This window comes from Symphodus melops, assembly GCF_947650265.1.
Source record: "Symphodus melops genome assembly, chromosome: 3".
Classification (NCBI taxonomy): domain Eukaryota; kingdom Metazoa; phylum Chordata; class Actinopteri; order Labriformes; family Labridae; genus Symphodus; species Symphodus melops.
The window spans coordinates 20,173,233-20,193,327 of record NC_136693.1 but is presented as its reverse complement, the minus strand read 5'-3'; the positions used below and the strand labels follow the sequence as shown (position 1 = coordinate 20,193,327).

The 20,095-nt window shown below is 39.4% G+C and overlaps 1 protein-coding gene across 1 annotated transcript in view; it reads left to right on the top strand.

Annotated features, from left to right (window-relative positions):
* Nucleotides 1–20,095, top strand: part of kif26ba (kinesin family member 26Ba) — an 81,074-nt gene that overhangs the window by 36,341 nt on the left and 24,638 nt on the right. The window contains exons 5-7 of the mRNA XM_079340092.1: nucleotides 4,421–4,628; nucleotides 18,203–18,418; nucleotides 19,191–19,284. Coding sequence (XP_079196218.1) covers nucleotides 4,421–4,628; nucleotides 18,203–18,418; nucleotides 19,191–19,284 — 518 coding nt within the window. The remainder of the gene's footprint in view (nucleotides 1–4,420; nucleotides 4,629–18,202; nucleotides 18,419–19,190; nucleotides 19,285–20,095) is intronic.

The following is a 20,095-nucleotide window of genomic DNA, read 5'->3' as shown; positions in this document are numbered from 1 at the left end:
GAATTGGTGGTTGGGAAGGTGTTGTCTTTTTGGATAATACCTGTGAGAAAGGAGAATGCTCTCTCTTTCTCTGCCTCTTCTTTACATTCTGTGGCATCCTGTGTTCTTTCCTTTAAAATGTATATTCCATCAAATGATAATTAGGAACTCTGGGCCCTATTTAGCCACCAATCATCATGGTTGATTGATGACATAGAAAGGGGAGCAGTAAGTAAAGAAATTAGCATATCAACTACCTGGTCACATCATAACAACAAAACTTGAAAGAAATTGTATTTTACTTTGATGGGGAAGAAGAAGCCTTTTTCCTTTTAAAAAAGAAAAAATGAGTAAGAAATTTTGTAAGAGAAAGTAAAAAGTATTGTTCATATACAGTGTTTTTTGTGTTAAAAAAGAAGTCCATAAACATTACTTTCTGATAATTTTTTTTGTTAATTCTTATACATTAGTAATGGTGCAGAGGGGTTCAGTTATCTACTGTGGCCATATTCTTCTAAGAATATCCTTCAGTCTGAAGGATCATGTGGTCCTTTCAATTACATGTTCAGTACATCAGCATATTAACATTGTATTGTTCAGTTGTTGTATTGCAATTGCAACAAAGCATGTAAGTGAGTAAATTGAAGGTTATATGGACATGTCACTATGTAGATAGTGTCAGGAAACTGGCCTTCTGTACATGCTAATCTTATTGACCCTTACACACACACACACACACACACACACACACACACACACACACACACACACACACACACACACACACACACACAACACCATCACTCTCTGCCTCTGCTTATATCTCCCTCCACTGACGGCCTGTTAAATAGAATGTAATTAGCTACTGAGCCAGCAACACAGCCTGGAGACACAAGTCATAAATCAGCTCTCTGTGTGTTTGTGTGCTTATGTGTGTGTTTGAAGTCAGATGGTTTGTAGTTGTGTCTGAAGGAAGGGAGAAACAAAGCAGCAGCACGTTAGTATCAGGCCGAGTTGTGACCTGAGCTGCTTTTTTTAACAAGAAAGAGACACATGAAGGGACAGAGGAGGAAGAGAAGGGATGAAGGGATCAATACATGTGAAGAAGGCTGAACAGAAGCTGCGATGGATGGTTGGACAAATGGAGGCCAGAGAAGGAGGCTAAGGATAAAGGGATAAATATAATGAGGGAAAGAGTGGAATGAAATTGAAGACAGAGGAGGGATTGAAAGCTTGAGAGAGAAGTGGAGGATGAAGATGAGTGGAGACAATAAAAGGTTGAGGGTGGGGGAGTTGACAATGGAAGAGCTGATGGATGGAGAGATGGAGAAGATGGATGGAAAACAAGGGTCCTTCACTTTAGGGTTAGATTGAAATAGATCCACTCCGCCAAATTCCTGGCCACTTGTCATTAAATGCTACCAATTAGCTGGTGTGTGTGTCTTGTGTGTTAGAGTGTTTGAGTGATTAGGTGTGTATGTTTAAGTATGTACCATGTTGCCTCCAATTACACCATCCAAGGTGACTGAACATAATAGGATAATGTAGCGTATCCTCTGGAAATTGCAGAGTAACACTCATTACAATATGATAGTATTTCATGGCTGACAATAATAACATCATCATTCAGAGATTCTAAGCTAATGGATATATTGCAACACAAATATATAATGATACATCTAGATATCTGATAACTGAAGAATATAACATGCCACTAAAAAAGCGGCATGTTATCACTTGCTTCATCCTGTAACTTCGTTTCACCAATGTCCAGCATTATCCAACTTTCTTGTTCTTCTTCTTTTTCCTCCAATTTTTCAATTTAAATGGCCAGGAAAATCTGTTTAGTAGCCGTTTATTTTATTTTTTTTAATTGTGGCATCAGGGATTTGATATTTGTATCACACAAGTCAGGACAAGGAACATTGTCCCAACTCTTACACATGCATAAATAGATGCACAATTTCCATTATTAAATAGACCCAGCTGTTGAATCTAAAGGACACATCACAAAAACAATCTATTCAGCAGTTTATCTCGTCTACTCATCGGTGCATGCCTTTGGTTTCATTCGGTTAGCCCCTTCCAAGATTTTAAATGCCAAGTAGTTGGATGGGGGTGCTAATCAATGCAGAGCTGCAAGTAGATTGTACTGCGCTATTCCAATTATTCTATCACCATTTGATCTTGCTTGATGATTGGATTTCAGCTTTAATCCTTAAATTTTATTAACATGTGGTATTTGTGACAGGGAGATTGTCCCTGACCCTCTAATTGCAGGGTCTTTGTGGTCCCTTGCAAACTGGCAGTGTCTGTTGCCTACTTCATCACATTTTCATTACTGTTGTCTTGAAGCCTTATTTCCTTTATAATTGGAAGTCAGCCCTTCTGCATACAGAAGGTGAAAGGTGACGTGATGACACATTTCAAGTTTGAGAAGATGAAATACACAAACAAGGAAAGTGTCCAAGGGCTTTAAATGGTCTGGCAGCCATTTTTGGACCTCCTTGGCTTGAAATCTCCTAATAAAAGTACTGAAGGTTAGATATACTGTGACTGGACAACTCTGAAGTGGCCAACATTAACATGTTGATTGTTAAGTGTCCCCTTTATTTTGTGGGGGCTTTTATTTGCCTTTTATTTTACATTAAACAAGTAAATTAAAATATTTGAATAAGACATGAAAACCCTCAAAAATAGCTAATCTATGTTTTACCCAGCGACCAGTCGACCCTCCAGCTGCAGAGAAACATGATAAGGAATAAATCACAGTTATACCATCTCCTGCTGCAACAGTATGGTGCAATTGTCAAATTAGAAAGGAATATTTAACCTCCAGTCTTTTTTCATCTACAGGATCTGTTTGTGCTTTCAAAACATGAAAGTGATCCACAGCTGACATTGTATTTCTAACAGCATATTTGTTCACCTGAAACATTGCTTCTGTAATCTATTGTACAGGCTCTTTGTGTTACATGAATAGTGGTGAGCATCATAAATGTAAGTTAAGCCAGCATCCAGTTAAAAATACAATTAGTGGTCTTTTTGTGGCGCTTTGTTTTATGCGCTCACATTCACTGTGATAACACACACCCACACACACAGATGCACACAGAGATCTCCAGGGAGAGCGAGTCAAATGGTGAAACGCTTCGTCGTTCCATGGGTCACTTGCTCCACATCTCTCTACTCGCGCTCCTTTCCTCCCTCTCTTCTTCCTCACTACCCCTCTTCTATGTCTTTCTCTCCCCTCCCGCTGCCATCCCCCCCTCTCGCTCTCATTTCTGTAACCTGCTGCAGTTAATTGAAAGCCAATGGTGTGAGAATATGGCTCCTTGACAGAGAGATCGTTGGGGCACAAGGTCTTCTCTCTCTCTTTATAGAAATATATGTGAGGGAAGATTAAAGCGCAGAGCAGAGCAGAAATCTTTGCCAGAGTGCAGTTTTAAAGCTCTTTTATTTTATCATCGTTAACACTGCTGCTGCTTCATGTAGCTCCGATAGTCGGCCTATCTGCTTGTTTGAAATGTAGCCATATAAATTCCAGACAAGGAATTACACTGACAAATGTGAATACTTTGACTATTGTCAATAAATCATTTGGGTGAAATACTGCCGGCAAATTTACTGTGTCTTGGTTTTCTCATAAGACCATCCTTTTGGTTGTCTATGCATCGTGCTGGTCAGCCATAGTCAGTGCATACTATATATACTTTACTTTGCTTTTATCAACTGATAACATATTTATATAAAGATATTTACACTCAATAATCTTACGTCATTACCGTCTCAGCATATAACTGCCTATGAGTTGTTAATGTTGATGTGTAAAGCACAAAGTTTTTTATTCAAATTAAGACAAAGTGGCAAATGTCAGTAATAAAACAAAATGCTAAAAATACGCTGCTCTAAGTAGTTTAGACCAGTGGATCTTAATAAGAGTTTTGCCCCTACACAGACTTGTGAGATCAGTTGGAGAGTTTTTTGGCTGATTAATGAAGATGTAAAGGAGTGGAATTAAAATGAGAGAAAGACTGGGGAGCTCAAAGTAGATGGAGGACATTTAAATATAAATTTCAGATGCTTATATGAAGCTGAAAGCTGCAGGGGATTGAGCAGCAAGAAAGCAAATGAACCACTCCCTATCCAGATGTTGCTCCGTATGTAAACTACTGTGTGTGTCTGTGTGTGCATGCATGCATATTTTTTTGGGCATGTAATGGCGTTCTGCAATTAGCATTTGCAATGGTTGTACTGTGGTAAACTAAGAGGTTGTAATTATGGACTCATGTGCGTGCATGCACATGAGTCCACCATCCTTCCTGTCCTCCCTCCTTTTCTTATATTCATCCATTAAGTGTTATTGTGTTTGTTGTTATACAGTAACAAATTACAGTTTTCCCTCTCTTTCTTGTCTCCAACCTTCCCCTTCCTCTCTTAGAGCTGCACAGAAGTTGAACTTGGCATCCAAGAAGAAGAAGCAGAAGACCACCGCTGTGACAGCCCCAGTGACATCATCCTCACCGTCATGTGACCCCCCTCTGTTCCCCACTAATTTCAGTGCTGCCCTGTTGATGGCTCCTCCTCCAGCTCCACCCTGTCTCCTCCGTGCCGCCAACAAAATCAAAGACACCCCTGGGCTTGGAAAGGTAATAAAAATAGGTGTTTTATTCTGCTGCAGGGATTTACAGAAATCTATCCATATTCATAACACCTTATCTACCTCCTATCTTCAAAACGAAGATTTGATTAACTGTGAAATATGTGAGACAAGCTGTTGAAAATGATGTCAGAGCCCTGGCTATAAAGTGGAACATGTTGCTTCACTGTCTCTTCATGAAGTTCACGTCTTGTTTTATTTGCACTAACCTGAAGTGAGTCTGAGGCATCACTTGATTCACAAATGATAACATTCAGCTGTTCAGCAAGCATCTCACCTTAGTCAAAATTATCTTACTCATCTGGTATGCCAAAAAAATGATTAACATGAATGTCATTGCTGACTCATCTTCCTACCATAGGCTTGATTTAAGCACTTTCCTCAATACCTTCACAGCCCTTGAAAGAGCTTTATAAAATTTTAAAAGAGATCTAGTCTCTATAGTTATGAGTCTGTTGATGCTAAATGTCTCTTAATATGTTTCTTTCACTAATATATTAATAAGTGGCATTAAGGTTTAGAGGTTTGTGTTCATATAAATTCATTTGGAAATAGATGAACTTGTTGGCCTTGGAGACACTCATCATTTTATAGTGATTCCTAAACAACAAATTGTTTCAAAATTCAAGATTTGTTGTTGTGTTTGTCATTAGATGTTTGTGTTTTAACAATGTTAAAAACGTTGAGAAACCTGTTATAACTTTTATTTGGTGTCTCTCTCTGGCCAGGAAGCACTGAGAGTATGTTCAACCTGAAAGAGGTACGCTTGGTATTCCTGTTTGCTGGTTGTTTCCTTTCATGTGGTCGACCTTGCCCAGTTAGCAGTGACGTGTGTAAACTGTATTTAAAAGGCATTTGGTATGTGTGACATAACAATGTTTTGTTGAGGCTCAAGGCAACATGAAAGGTCAGTGACATAAAAAAGTTGCAATGAAGTGTTTATGTTAGCTTATTTTACATGCTGCTGTGTAATCAGAAGGAATAATAATATCTATTCATGTTGACGACCCTCGCTGCCTCCGAACATCATTAAAGTGTGTGTCATTTTATGCTATGGATTAAAAGACCACTAGTGGACCTGAAGTGGCAGAACAAAAAGTGAATACGTTGATCCACTCTTTATGTTCTAAAATATCGAGCTGCTGTTTATAATCATCACTCCAGTTGACCACTTTAGCCAAACACTGGTGGCAGTGAGCGTGTGTTTCACCCTTTATGTACTATACCGGAATGCAGCCTAATGGTTACCACGGTAACACATCTCAAGCTGACAGAAGTCATCTGTCACTGTTGCCTGTGCTTGGTGGAACATGTGTGTGTGTGTGTGTGTGTGTGTGTGTGTGTGTGTGTGTGTGTGTGTGTGTTGGTAGATGGGGGGGGTCATGCTTTTCAAGTGTGTGCAATATTGATCGTCCATGTAATGAGTTTTTAGTGCCCCCTCCTCCACATTTTGAGTGAGGGGCTCCCTGCGTATGCTTGTGTGTGTGTGTGTGTGTGTGTGTGTGTGTGTGTGTGTGTCCTCACTAGAAAAAGAATGACTATGGAGGACAAAATCAAATAGACATTAAAGAGAGAGGGACCCCACATACCCTGATGGGTTTTTGTGTCCACGTATACAGTGTGCATTTATTTGATTGTTGATTGCACCTGTCTGTCAGTCTGTGTTTACTGGCATTCAAGTGTGACAATATTACTTTTACAATGGTTTTCTCCCCCACCTGTATTTGACATTTGATAGTGAAGATGTAGACAGACATGGAGGACAGAGTGGTATAACATCCATTACAGCCTGGCTACAGAAGACGGTGTTGTTTGATATGCATCCATTCAGCTACCACGCAACTCTGTCACATGTTTGTTGTGTCAGTTTAATTCAATTATCAGATAGGGGACAAACCTGCTTTTTCATGTCAATTCAATTGAACGCATAATATAACCTGGTGAAATGAATCCAAAATGGCAATGTAATACATTATTATAAAACCAAAAAAACCCACAAAAATAGTGACTAAATAAATCTATCCTCTTTTCCTGTTATTGACTTGATGGAAACTCAAAAAGTTATGATTTAGGCCAGACTCATGATCTTTTCCACTTGTTATCCAAACCTTTCTGCATATCAAAGCGGGTGAGATAAGACTAAAACAGAAATAGCTAGTTATTTCAATAGCATATTTTCGAATGTAAAAACCATTGTTTTAGTCTCAGCTAATGCTATCCATATCATTGCTATCTTTATGTAATTCTTATAATCTTAAAATCAGTTATGATGCTCCACATTTTATTTTTGCACGAGTTCTGTTTTTGCTCTGCAATCGTCTTCGGAGCCACAGTCCGCCTCTCTTTCCCTCTCCATATGGACGTGACAGATGTCCCCTCAGTTGTCAGGGAGACAAATAACACTCACACGTTTACACATGCTTTCACACACACACACACAACAGCCATTATACACCCATACACAAAAAACACATACAGTTTAAAATTATGAACCACATACACAACTCTACACAGCCTGTCTGTCATCCTGTCTCGTATCAATGTGGCTTCTGTTTCATCCCACTATGATCTACTGTGATAGAAGTGATTAGCTCTTCTGGCCCGACAAATGCCTGCTGCTATTCCTGTTTAATTACAGCTGTAGGACAAGCAGCTTTTCACAGTCATGTAGACTTGTCTCAGTTATTATTCTGATGTGATATGTGGCATGGCTGATTGAGATGTCCAGTCATTTAGCCATGTAGTGACTTTGTTTCTCTGTTGGAAGCCTGCACATGAATCAAGTGGAAAAGAAAAAATGTTTTCTAAAAGTTTTAAGATGAAGCTTTAAATTGAAACCTGAACCTTTGAAGAGAAAAATAAACGACTGGACATTGTGCACTTTACTTTAAGTCTCTTACTAATGAGATGGGACGACTAAGATTTGCTTTTACTTTCCCCAACATATATTCAATTAAGAAGATCAATTTTACATACTGTATGATTCTAAAACAACTGGGTTACATCGGTTGCATCATTAAATCATTGAGGTAATTGTAGTTTTGTTTAAGAAAGCGTATTAATTCTTCATTACATTGCAAAGAAATAGCTCCACCTTTAGGTAAATGAGATAAACTTAAAAGTGTAATATCTAAAGCTCAATATGAAGCTCTTCAGCTGGGAGGATTTTATCTTAGCTTGAAGTTGAACATAAGGAAAACAAAAAACAAATGTAACAGGGAAACGGCACATTAAACCCAAAGATATATCTTCCCCATATCTTGAAGTTTTGTTTGACAAATGAAGTTCTAAACATGTCAACAAGGTGAACGTTTGGATTTTGTTACATTTGGAAATGACCAGGAAAGCTGCTTCCAGTCAATAAGCTATAATGAGAGTTCTGTTTTCGATCTCAGTTCCTCTACCTATGAATATTTTTTTAAAACCTTTGTTTAAAAAGTATTTCTGACCTGTTTATTGTTTACAGAGTTAGTAGTTTTGGCGTAATTTATGTAGTTTGTAAAGAAATAGGGAATAAAAGAGGTAAACAATGTAATACCTAAGCAGGAAAATATTCTAGTAGATCATAACAAGTCTCTCCTGTGAAATCAATTGAAACTTGCCAAGACATAATCAAACACACACACACACACACACACACACACACACACACACACACACACACACACACACTGGGAGGAAAGGGCCAGGGTGACATTTTCTCCAGTAAAAATGTCACCTGCAGTGGGGGTCGGCCTCATGCTGAAATGGCATTTGCACAGATTCACACACACACACACACACACACACGCACGCACGCACGCACGCACGCACGCACGCACGCACGCACGCACGCACGCACGCACGCACGCACGCACGCACGCACATGCACAGGCTTGCATGCTTACAAATTCATGGGATTAGGGTGTACAATGAAAGATGTCAAGGAAGCTGCAAAGCCCCTGGTGGAAGTGTGTACGATACATTACATCCTGCAGAATACATGGGCTTGTCTGCCAGTGTGATGGGGGTTAGTACTCTCCCCAATGTTAATATGGCAGAAAACAGATTGAGACATCACAACGAAAGCCAGGGGAAATCAACCTGCACAGGTCACATGCACATGCAATGGGTGTGTGCTACAAAGAGAGAGAGAAAATAGATAGAGATAGAGAGAAGACGAGAGACGTTTCAGCGTCTTTCCATCCAGGGATGTCAGATTTAACAGAACCCCTCCATGGATCTAGCTGACTGGCATCTGTATCTCAGACTCCCTTCTGTTATTTCTACACACGTTACATGTTGTTGGCAAGCTCCGTCTCACTTTAATCAAATCAGCCAGCTGGGAGGGTTCCATTCAGACCCCTGACTGCAGGGGGAGAAGAGTATCAGCTGAGGAAATTAAGCTGTAAATGTATTCTCACTTTGAAAACGAAGTGTATGGTACCAAAAAAGAAGGGAAACAGCTGAAGCTGTCAATTAGATTGTCATCTGTCGATCATTTGAAAAAAACGAAACAACTATTGCATATTGTGATAGCTTTTTAAACGGAGTAAATTATTTAAAAAAGGCTTTTAACAGCTTTAAGCTTGAAGCAGAAGTCCCTAAATACCGATCTACTGCTAGCCACCCTGCGAGCTTTGGCTGTATGCAGGAACACAGTCTGTGTGGAGAGCAAAAGGAGCTGAACAGAATCCAATATAATGTAATCTGCAGTCAACTAAGTGAAATTTTGCTTTAATTAATGTCTAAATTGAGAAGTCTGCATGAGTGTGCAGAACACAATTTGCTTCACTTGCTTGTCAGACAGTAAAAATACAAGTTGGCCGTCTCTTACAATTACTACATTGACACCAGAAAAGTGATGGATCCAGAGATTGTAGATTCTTACAGTATTTTCTAGACAGGATCACGAGTATACAAGCCTTGGCTTCATGGCTTACATGGGCCCCATTGGTATTTTCTTAAAGGTTTCTGCTGCATATGATTTATTTCAGCTTCGTAGAGTGATGTGAAACGTCTAAGATCTATCTTTGTTTCATCTCTCTTAGTGTACAGAATTAAAGGCTTATCTTCTGCCTTAACATCCCCTTATCCCAGCCTCCCTGCTCTTCTCCATAACTGACTGACAATGAAGGGCTGTGGGAGTTTTTTCCCTCCTCTTTCATCTCTGCAGCCAACAATTTGCACACACACACACACACACACACACACACACACACACACACACACACACACACACACGCACACACACACACACACACGCAGACACACGCTGCATGCTCACAGATTGCGACTTGACCTTGGGGGGAAAATGATGCTATGACAGCTAATCAATTTTTAATAGCAGCTACGATCCCTCTCAGGCCACAAGCTGTGTGCGCCTCTGTGTCACGACTGAGGGTGTGCAAGTGGATTTTCCACAGGCGTTTATGTGTCTTCATGCCTCCCTGGGTGTCTGTGTGTCTTGTATCTAAATGAGCGAGTGAGTCTGTTATGGGGATCCGTTGGCCGCATTGTTCCACCTTGTCAATGAAATATTAATGCTGTCAGTATTGGCAGGGCTGGAGCATGACACACACACACACACACACACACACACACACACGCACACGCACATGCACACACACACACACACAGACATATATACTATCTTAATATCGTATTCTGTTTGTTTGCAGCTTATATACTTTTCAAATGTTGAAATTTAAACACTCTTCAATTTAGGTTATAGATATGTGAGCAATAGATTTGTGAACCTTCATTTCTCTCCTCCCCGATCAATTCACTGCAAGAAATGCTTTCGTTTGGGTGCTGGTTTAGCAGCATAGAGCAGACGCCCCATACAGAGGCACTCATTGAGGGCTGTTTTATCTTTGACATGCATCAATTTGGTGCTCTACCTCCCCTCTCCTTCATCCCTACTTTTCCAGGCTCTCTTCAGTTGAACTATCTGAAAAAAGCAAGGGACAAAACATTCTCTAAAAAATAAACGGTTCTCGTCACTCAAAATATTACGTTTCAGCAAATATGAAAAATATTAAATTGAGAAAACACAATTGTCAGTATGAAATACATGTGTGTGTGTGTATACGGTGTAAATTGGGTTTAAACTCAGAAGTCTTTCATTAAAATGTCTGTCAATTTTGTTTGCCTCTACAAAATGATCATTGACTGCAGAGTAACCTAAACTTATAAGCCTTAACGTCATCCTTATTTTTATGGAAGAGATCTTTTTATAGAATTAGGATCTGTTGTGGATCATCCTCGTTGAATATCACACAAATTTTAATCTCAGATTGGAAAGACCTCTGCAGCATTTCCACCTGAGAACAGCTGACATGGGTCTTGGCACACCGTGAGCTGGGCTAGAATGAATAAATTAGAAAAAATTAGAATTGATCAAAAGCTTGAACTTGCTATTCCCATGTGGTATTTGTATCTATCTTTCTGTATATGTGTGTTCGCTCCGATGTGCGTTGATGCAGTCTTTGGGAACCAATTAGAGCTCAGTCTCAGTCTCTTATTGATTTTTGCAGCCAATAGTAATGAAGCACTGCTGTGAGGGACTATTGAAGACTTTTCTCTCGGCATAGCTTTTGTTGCAGTGGAGCAGAATTCCTTTAGTGAAAAATGGCTGAAAGACGTGATTGTGTCTGAGTGTGGTTCATAAAGTGGTTGAACAGGAAGCTTTAGATCTTTAACAGTGTTTTAGAGGTCAGTTTCTCACAGATAAAACATGACTTTTGCCTAAACATCTGTCATAAGATGTTTTCTTTAGCATGGGAATTAACCCCTTAAGTAGTGTTTGGCATCATCAGCAGACCTATATCTTATAGACGTGTCAATGCATTTTAAACAGAGACAGCTACAGTTTTGAAAGTTGTTCTAAACACATATTGTGACAGGAAAGATATGTTAACGTGTTTCTCAAGCAATAAGAAGTTGAACGTTACCCAAGAGATTTTGGAAAGAAGTGGACGGAGAAACTTAAGCACCATGTCCCCTTTTGTATTTTTCTTTTTTCTTTTTTTCTGCTCACCATCTTGCATCAGTATTCACCGCAGGAAGAAAAGAACAAGAACAGAAGGGATAATAGTCAAAGACTGTGATTTGTCTTGTCATTTATTCTGAGAAAAGTAAGCAAAGAGAGCGAGAGAGGAAAAGGATGGCGATAAGACAAAGAGAGAGCTGAGGAAACCAAGGGAAAAAAGGGGATGGAAAACACTATTGAGCAATATGATCTTTCTCACACATAAAGAGGGATGTGAATTGTCTATAACATCAAAGAGGAAAAAGAGAAGCGGAAGAGAGGGATCATGAGAGAGAGCATGTGAGATCACAGTGAGAAAGTTGTGTTTATATCTGCAAAGTTATAAATGACCTATTCATCACTCTTATAATACATCAGGAAAGTCTTTCTTTCTCTTCTATTAATCAGAACAAAAGCTCTATTAGTCGTATCTTCCTCCTGCACATTATGGAGGCACTCTGCATCATGTATTGATTCACAAATGGTACTAGGCCAGCAATCCTGCGAGAATATTGTGGGTTTGACTTTATGGACTAGGATTGTCTCTATCCAATTCTAGACAAAAATCAATTATTGTTTTGATACCAGTCCATTACCAAAAATTCTGGTAAACTCATGGACATTGTACATTGGCAACGTTATGTATCGAATTGTTGCCAACGTATTTGCTTTGCGACATATTTGTTTAATGAAAATATGTTGTTTTCAATTCAGTTCTTTGTCAAAGCTTCTGTACTTATTGATGCTATTGGGCATAGGATGACAGAGATTGTAACTTTTTCAAATATGTTGTATTAAGACTCAGACAAAGAAATGCCCAACTGAGCTGAACTCAGTTGTAAACGTCCAGCCTTCTGTTGACTCTCATAGTTCAGCAGCATTTTGTTTCAAATATAAAATAGAATATCTTCAATCCTTTGATTATTAAACTCATTGTGTTGTTTGGTGGTCAACTCCATACAGTTATGTTTTTAGGTTGACAGACCCATAAATGACTACTTCCATTTCAAATGAACCTTCAATATTTTTAAAAAATGACATGAAACACATTATGGCCCCATTTATACATCACACAAATACACAGACTCTTAAATTTCACACTTAAACATGAAGAGGAAATGGGCTCTCATGGGTGGGGGTGTGGGGGACCTTTATGAGTTATGCCTTGTAAAGGGTCCAACGGTATGATCCTTCCCTCAGGCTCTTACTGATGTGATGGGCTCTTTTATTGGGGTCAGCAGAGGCCGGAACACTAAATCTGAAGGTGAGCATGTGTGTGTATTTGTGTAGCACTTTAAAACTCTTGACCTGGCATGAAGACTCACCTAGCCATGTTTTGCAGGTCACCATGGTTACATATTTATTGTATTCAGGTGGTATCTCAGTTTATACACACTTTAAAGTGTCACACACAATTACCTTCCTCTGAAGAGACAGTAACACAAACACTTTCACACAAAGATATACACTCTCTCGCACAATTTATTGAGCTTACTCTCTTAAATGGCCTTCGGTCATTAAATGATGCAACCAAAGGAAAGCCTGTTAATGTGGTTTAATAGGTGTGTGGGTGTATGTGCACGTGGGCTTTCACTTTTATAAAACACTTGTCATTCTAGGTGAGTTTAGTCAGTATAACTTGACTTGTCCTGATTGTTTAATTTAATGAAATAATAATTAGCAAATTGTTTGCTGCAAAAAAAAAGGGACAGACAAAATTCAATCCAACAAGACCTCATAACAGATTTGGTATTGATGGCATAGCAGTATTATAGATTGCATGTGTTTCGAGCACTTGGCGTACTCTTCAAACGTGAGGAAGTTTATCTGCTTGCTATTGGTTTATCTTCAGCATCAATTTTTTTTCCATTTATGATTGCATGTCTATAGAGCAAGAGGGTCTGCAAATAAATGCTTTTATAGCTTTTTCCCTATATTATGTGACTGCTCAATCCTTGGGTTTGGAGTGCCTTGGGGATTGCAATGTGATTCATCATCCCATGATGGTGTTCGACCAAAAGCAGTGTGTAGATTCACACTTCAGACGATGATTCAACGCCGCTAACAAGCACAAACAGAAAACAGATCTCGGCTCCTCTCCTCTTTCTCCTCCCAGGAGCAGCTTAAACACAGTTGTTTCATCTGCTCTGCACCTCAAAGCTCTGATGACAATATCTTACCCTGTTTTGTAATACACATACCAAAAGCATTTTAGAACAGCTTATACTGAAAAACTTTCTCACGGCACACTTTTTGGTAAGGTAAAAACACCTGATTTCCATATAGTACACACAGAAGCTCTACCTGTGTTACCTGCCTTTAAAGAAAGGCAGGTAACACACAGATCCTTCATACTCATTCAGGGTTTAGATCTATAAAAGGATGTGGTCAATACATTGTGTCCTTTCAAGGATTTAGTGCACAAACCGCAGTGCCCCCGCAGATGAGGCAGTCGAGTCTCACCAAGGCTAAACCTAAACATGTATTTATTCACTTTGTGTCAACCCGTAACATCATGAATGTAAGGATGGGAAATTGCATTTCTTCTACCTGTCAGCCTGTTTATTATATACTGTCAGCAGCTTTGCTGTTCATCAGACATTCAGCACTTTACGTCTGTCAGCTGCTTGTCCGAAAGAATCTATGTAGTTTGTGCTGTCAGCGTTTCAAGCTTGAGCCAATATACCATGAAGTACTACTGCTTTGGATTTCACACGGTGTGGTGATGGTTTATAACAGGGAGTAAACTGGCTCAGACTGTTCTATTGTTTTTATATTTCAGTGGGATTGGCATATGTTATCGTGTTGCTTTAATTTTCTCTCAATGTGAACACAAATTAAGATAACAAGGTCATGTGAAGGTGGGAACAGAAAAACATTTTGTTCGTTGACCAAAATGTTTCAAGATTGTAAGACTATAATCATAGGATTTGGATTTCGTTACATAGTGCTTACTAATCTCTGTTTACTGACTCTACGTAGAAAATAAAGAACCTGTACACTTACAAACAGGCTTGTAACATTTTTCAATTTGTAGAACATTTTTAGTTGAAGTATTGAAAGTGCCAAGTATAGAGGCAAAAGCAGGCGAAATACTGTCTGCGCTGATGACCTCTTGGCTCCCATCTCCAAGCGAATGACTATATATTTCTATCTCATGCATGTGTGCAGATGCTCAATCAGAAACTTAAACTTGAGCAACAAGTCTACCATGAAAGTTAACAAAAGTTTGTATTTCCCAACTTCCAGGAATGCATCATAAATGTTTGATTTAACTCTATACAACAAACAACTCTATCTTCTCCTCTTGAGGACAGACCTGACAAATTTTGCTTTCATAGTTTTTACAAATCAGCATCATAAGGACTGATTCTGGCCAACGAAGACCTCCTAATTAAAAAGAATATAGGTTGCTTCATACATGTCTTTGGTTATTTGTTTTCATTTTGTGTTTATTGTTGATATTTAATGTTGTACTTTTGTACATAGAGAACACAGTTCACCAAAGCTGATTTCCTTGTGTGTGTAAGCAAACCTGACCAATAACGCTGACTGTGATTCTAAAGTAAGCCAGAGTGAAACCTCTGTCTAACTTACACTGTGGAGGACAGTGTTTTTGCATACATATCTGAAGTGGGGAATTTCACCTTTGATCTGAGCCGACAGTAGCTTCTCAAGTTGCTCAATGGACTGTAAAAAAGCAGTGCACAAAAAAGGAAGTCCTGGCTGGAAGTTATTTATCACCCAATGCTGACAACAGAGTAATTAACAAAAAGTTATCCATCGTTCCCAGAGACATTCTCATCAGATGTTAGCTAAGGTTTCCAAGATTGGTTGAATGCTGATTAGAGCCGATGTAATTGCAGTTTTTTGGCCTAACATACATGGAGTAAATTCAAATTCCCTAGAAAATACTGCAAGCTTTGTCCTTTGCCGAGCAGAGAGAAAGCAGAAACATGTTGTGCCTTCTCTGGTCCCTCCTGCATTGTGACAAATGGTTACTTTGGCCACACATAGATGATATTAATGACTCAAGATGATGGAACCTTAAAAGCAAGTTCCAATCTAAGGAAAGGGAAGGTAATAAGTCACTCAGGTAAAGACAAACAGCTGAAACCATGAACAAAGACCACTCATCATCAGAGGTGCTGCCAAAGGAAACAAGACTGCAACTTTCAAACATAAAATATCAAACTGGTAGGGACCAAATACTAAAATTGATCACATATTATTTATAATAACATATTTACATAATAGCGACATCAGCAGCAACAGCCCAACTATTATTTGTCTGCTTTTCTCATAGTAGTTGGTACAAAACCATTTTGTACCTACCCTGTTTAAATAATGTTTGTCGTGTGTTTCTTGGTGACCATTATGCAGGCCACCAGCCGAAACACGTTGGTCCTCTAAAGTTAATAAAGCTGTTCTTTTTTTTTTTAAAGATTTATTTTGGGGCATTTTTTAGCGTTTATTATAGAGGGAGGACAGTGGATAGGGTCGGAAACTTGGGAGAGAGAGAATGGGGAATGATATGCGGGAGAAGAGCTACAGGCCGCCCGCGCGAGGACTCTCACCTCTTAATGTTCTTCAGTGTTGCTGGAGCTTTTGTCCTCTTCAAGCCTTCCAGTCTACATGCACCTTGGTTGGTGAAGGTGTGCCAAAAAATGTGACCCTTTTGAAATCGAAGAGAGAGACATTTAATAAACAGACAGATCTACTTACTGAAGGGATTTATTCATAATCCAGCTGCCAGCTCTCTTTGTGACTGTACAAAGCTGTTCAGAAGACCTGGCCTGAGAACTGTGGTTGCACACCAACTATCAGCTAGCTAACGTTAGCAAGCCAGCTAAGAACACACAACATGTGAATAAGACCATTCTGTTGACTTCTTCCATCCATGAACGCTTCATAATCCATTCAATGTCACAGTGTAAATATGAAAGTATACTAGATGATCAGGGTGGCTTCAGATCAGATGCCGAGACATTTGGTGGGGTTTAAAGTGAATCCACAAAGAACTCATCCACCTGACACTCTGAACCATTCATCTGCTTTAACCAAACCAATCTCCCAGATGTCAGAGGAGAAAATCTGTGGTAGGTCTTTCTTCATGTTGCATGTAGCTGGAGACAGTGCCAAACATGGAGAGAGGAAGACATATATACTGGGAAAAAAGAATAACAAAGTCAGTGAGAGATCAAAGAAAGAAAAAAAAAGCTTATTCAGTCAAATCATCCAGAGGAGGAGAAAGAGAGCAATAATAAACTGCTGGAAAGAAACTTTAAATGAGCTCTAACTAGCAGATAAATTGTTGTTTGCAAGTTAAAATGTTCTGGAGCTTAGTCAGGTTGGATGACGCAGCGTTTTCTGTGTCTAATATCAAAGAAAACAACAGCAGCTGTCAGCCGCTAAATTGCGGCTGCTAACAGTTTGAGACAGGAGTGGGAGGAAAGGTAGAGCCAGAGGAAGAAATAAAGCTGGAACAGGAATCCTGCACTTGAGGCTTTTGATATGTCTCAGCGAGCTGAATGAACAGAGGAGGGTGAGAAAATGAAGGGATTTGGGACAGAAAGAAAAAGGGATATGCAGGGAGCGACAGGCAGATGAAGAAAGACAGAGAGGGGCGGGTAAAGTTAATAAGATGTGTATAGAGGGAGTGAGAGAAAGAGAGCTTGTACTTATTCTTGTAAGCCATAAAGAAATGTATCCTAATGTTGGGACTCTTTGGGAGTCTTTTGTCGAGGGGAAGGTGCAGAAGAGTAAACATGTCTTTCGTAAAAATCCCTCGGAAAATCCATCTTTTTATAGATTTAAGTTTAGAAAGTTCACTCTGGGAAAAGTTTAGGTTGGTAGAGCGAACAGATGCCAACTTTTGCATCATGGGATGTTTTTATTCAGTAATAACACTTTCATACTGTGTAAGACTCTTGACTATTTTCCCAAATAATTTGTTTGGTTGAGCAGCATGTGTGAATGTCATTTTTTACCCAGACTTTATCCTGACATCCCCCGAGTAACATTTCTGTGTGAAGTTAGGACTGAGCTGATGTGTGACCACAGGATGAAATATTCAAAGAACTTCAGGGGTTGATGTCATTTATCAATCAATCTTCATTTATATCGCACCAGTTCCTTTCTATTGTTATCTCAAGATAATTTCCAACAAGAGGTCTTTGCTATATTTTTAACAAAGACCCAACATTCATCCACCATAAGCTCAGCACTTGGAAACATTTAGCAGAACCATACCTCAAGCAGTCCCAGACTCATGTTGAATAGCCATCAGATAAAACTGTGTTGGCTTGAAAAGTAGGTAAGAGGGAGATGCAGCACATGTGGTTGTCTTTTACAGACAATACAAGTCAAACTAAATGTTCATTAACATAAAGGAAACATTTTAATCATGGTGTGGAACTCTGCTGTTGCTTGTTCCACCTTATTTCCTTTGTTCTTTTGACATATCCTGCCTCCTAAAGGACCCCCCCATACACACACACTCGAACACACTAACTCTGTCTGATTATCTTTTGTCTTTGTCTCTCCCTCAGGTGAAAGTGATGGTGCGTGTGTGCCCAGTGTCTCAATCCAATGCAGCGGAGTCCAGCTCCTTCCTTAAAGTTGATCCTAGGAAAAAACAAATCACCATCATGGACCCTTCAGCCAATCAGACACCAAGCACAGCCTCCCAGAAAAGGTTAGGAGCCAATCAGGTCCCTCCAAAGATGTTCACCTTTGACGCAGCATTCCCTTTAGATGCTTCACAGGTAAGAAACCAATCTACTCACCTTTGATCTGGATCTTCATGTACCACTTAAATACTAAACATAAAAGGCTTGAATAATTCACAGCTTGCAGCTATATTTCAAGTCATGTTTTGAAGAGCCAAAATGATTCTCCAGGTTATAAAACTTCTACATGTACAGAGTGTTGACAAACTGGTGACTAACTCTTGTACTTACATCGAAATAGAATCCATTATTCAAGAACTAGAAAGACATAAAGAAATAATGTAATAACGTTTTTAAGCTGAGAGTTAAATGAAAAAAACACTTTGGCTGTCATGTCTGTATGTTAAGTCAGCACCTACTTATCATAGGATATTTGAGCAGTTAGGAAACAATGGATATCAGCTAGCCCAGCTCTGTTCAGATGTCCAGCCACCAGTTGCTAAATGTCTCTGCATCCAACCAGGAAATAGTTACAGCAACACTATATCAACCACAAATGGAAAATCTTAGGTTTTTGTTTGTGTAACAAATACAAACAGGCATGTTTATTTCTAAGGTTACTGTTACTTTTGCTCACATGGCTCTGGACATAGTCAGGCCTCTCATAGCTCTTCTGTCTTAATGCCAAGTTAACGGTCTCCAGGTTCCAGATTCAATTGTAATACAGACACAAGAGTGGTACTGATCTTATCCAAAACGTAACCTAATGCACAGGTTGTCTAAATACATCTTTACCTTCAGGAGTTTATGCTGATGGTGACCATTTTTCCTCATCTCTCTGCATTCTTCTCTGTCTGCCTGTTGCTAGGCGGAGGTGTGCGCAGGGACGGTTGCTGAGGTGATACAGTCGGCGGTGAATGGAGCAGACGGCTGTGTCTTCTGCTTTGGACACTCCAAACTCGGTAACACTCTAACACACAGGCACACAGACTGCAAATTATAGGAAGTGTGGCATATGAGTCATCTTTTGAATGTTTGTTTGACAGTGTGTCACTCGGCCGTGTCTCTCTGGCTCTCGTCTATCAGAGGGAGAAAGAAGAGGATTAGTGTCTGCTGAGGCTGAAAGCATCCTCAGTCTGCTCTGTCTGTGTTTCCCTCGTCTTTGCTCCCTCTCTAATCCCTCTGAGGATGGTTTTTAGAGAAGCTGTCTTAAAAAGGGTCAGGACCTCTTACTGCACACTGCCACATATCCAAACCCACGCACACACCAAAGACCCTCTACAAACATACACAGGTTTTTTTTCCTGAATCCTGGGTTGGCCCCTGTTGTGTTTATCCCTGTACATGTAAGCAGCATTATCCTTCTTGGCTTGTGATCTTCATCCAATGGGTAAGTCCCCTTGAACCGCAGGCAAAGGACAAAGCACAGAATTTAAATGCTGCAGTTCATCAGGGACCACCCAGCTATCTGAACAAAGAACGTTTAAGTTAGATCTTAAAACCTACAAAAAACATATCTGACTCTATGGCAAAAATGTAATATTGTCAAATATTTTGTTGTCTTCCCTGTCTGGCTATTGAGTGATAGAAATTGTATGTTTAAAAAAAAAAGAAAAATACTCTTCAGCTTCAAGACAATTGGGGAATAATCTTTAAGCAGTCAGACGATTAGTTGTTAAGAGGGATACATTTAAGTTTTAAAAATACTCCAAGTTTACCTCCAGAGAAGATATAAGATATGGACTAAATCAATAAAATTCAGATAAAATATCA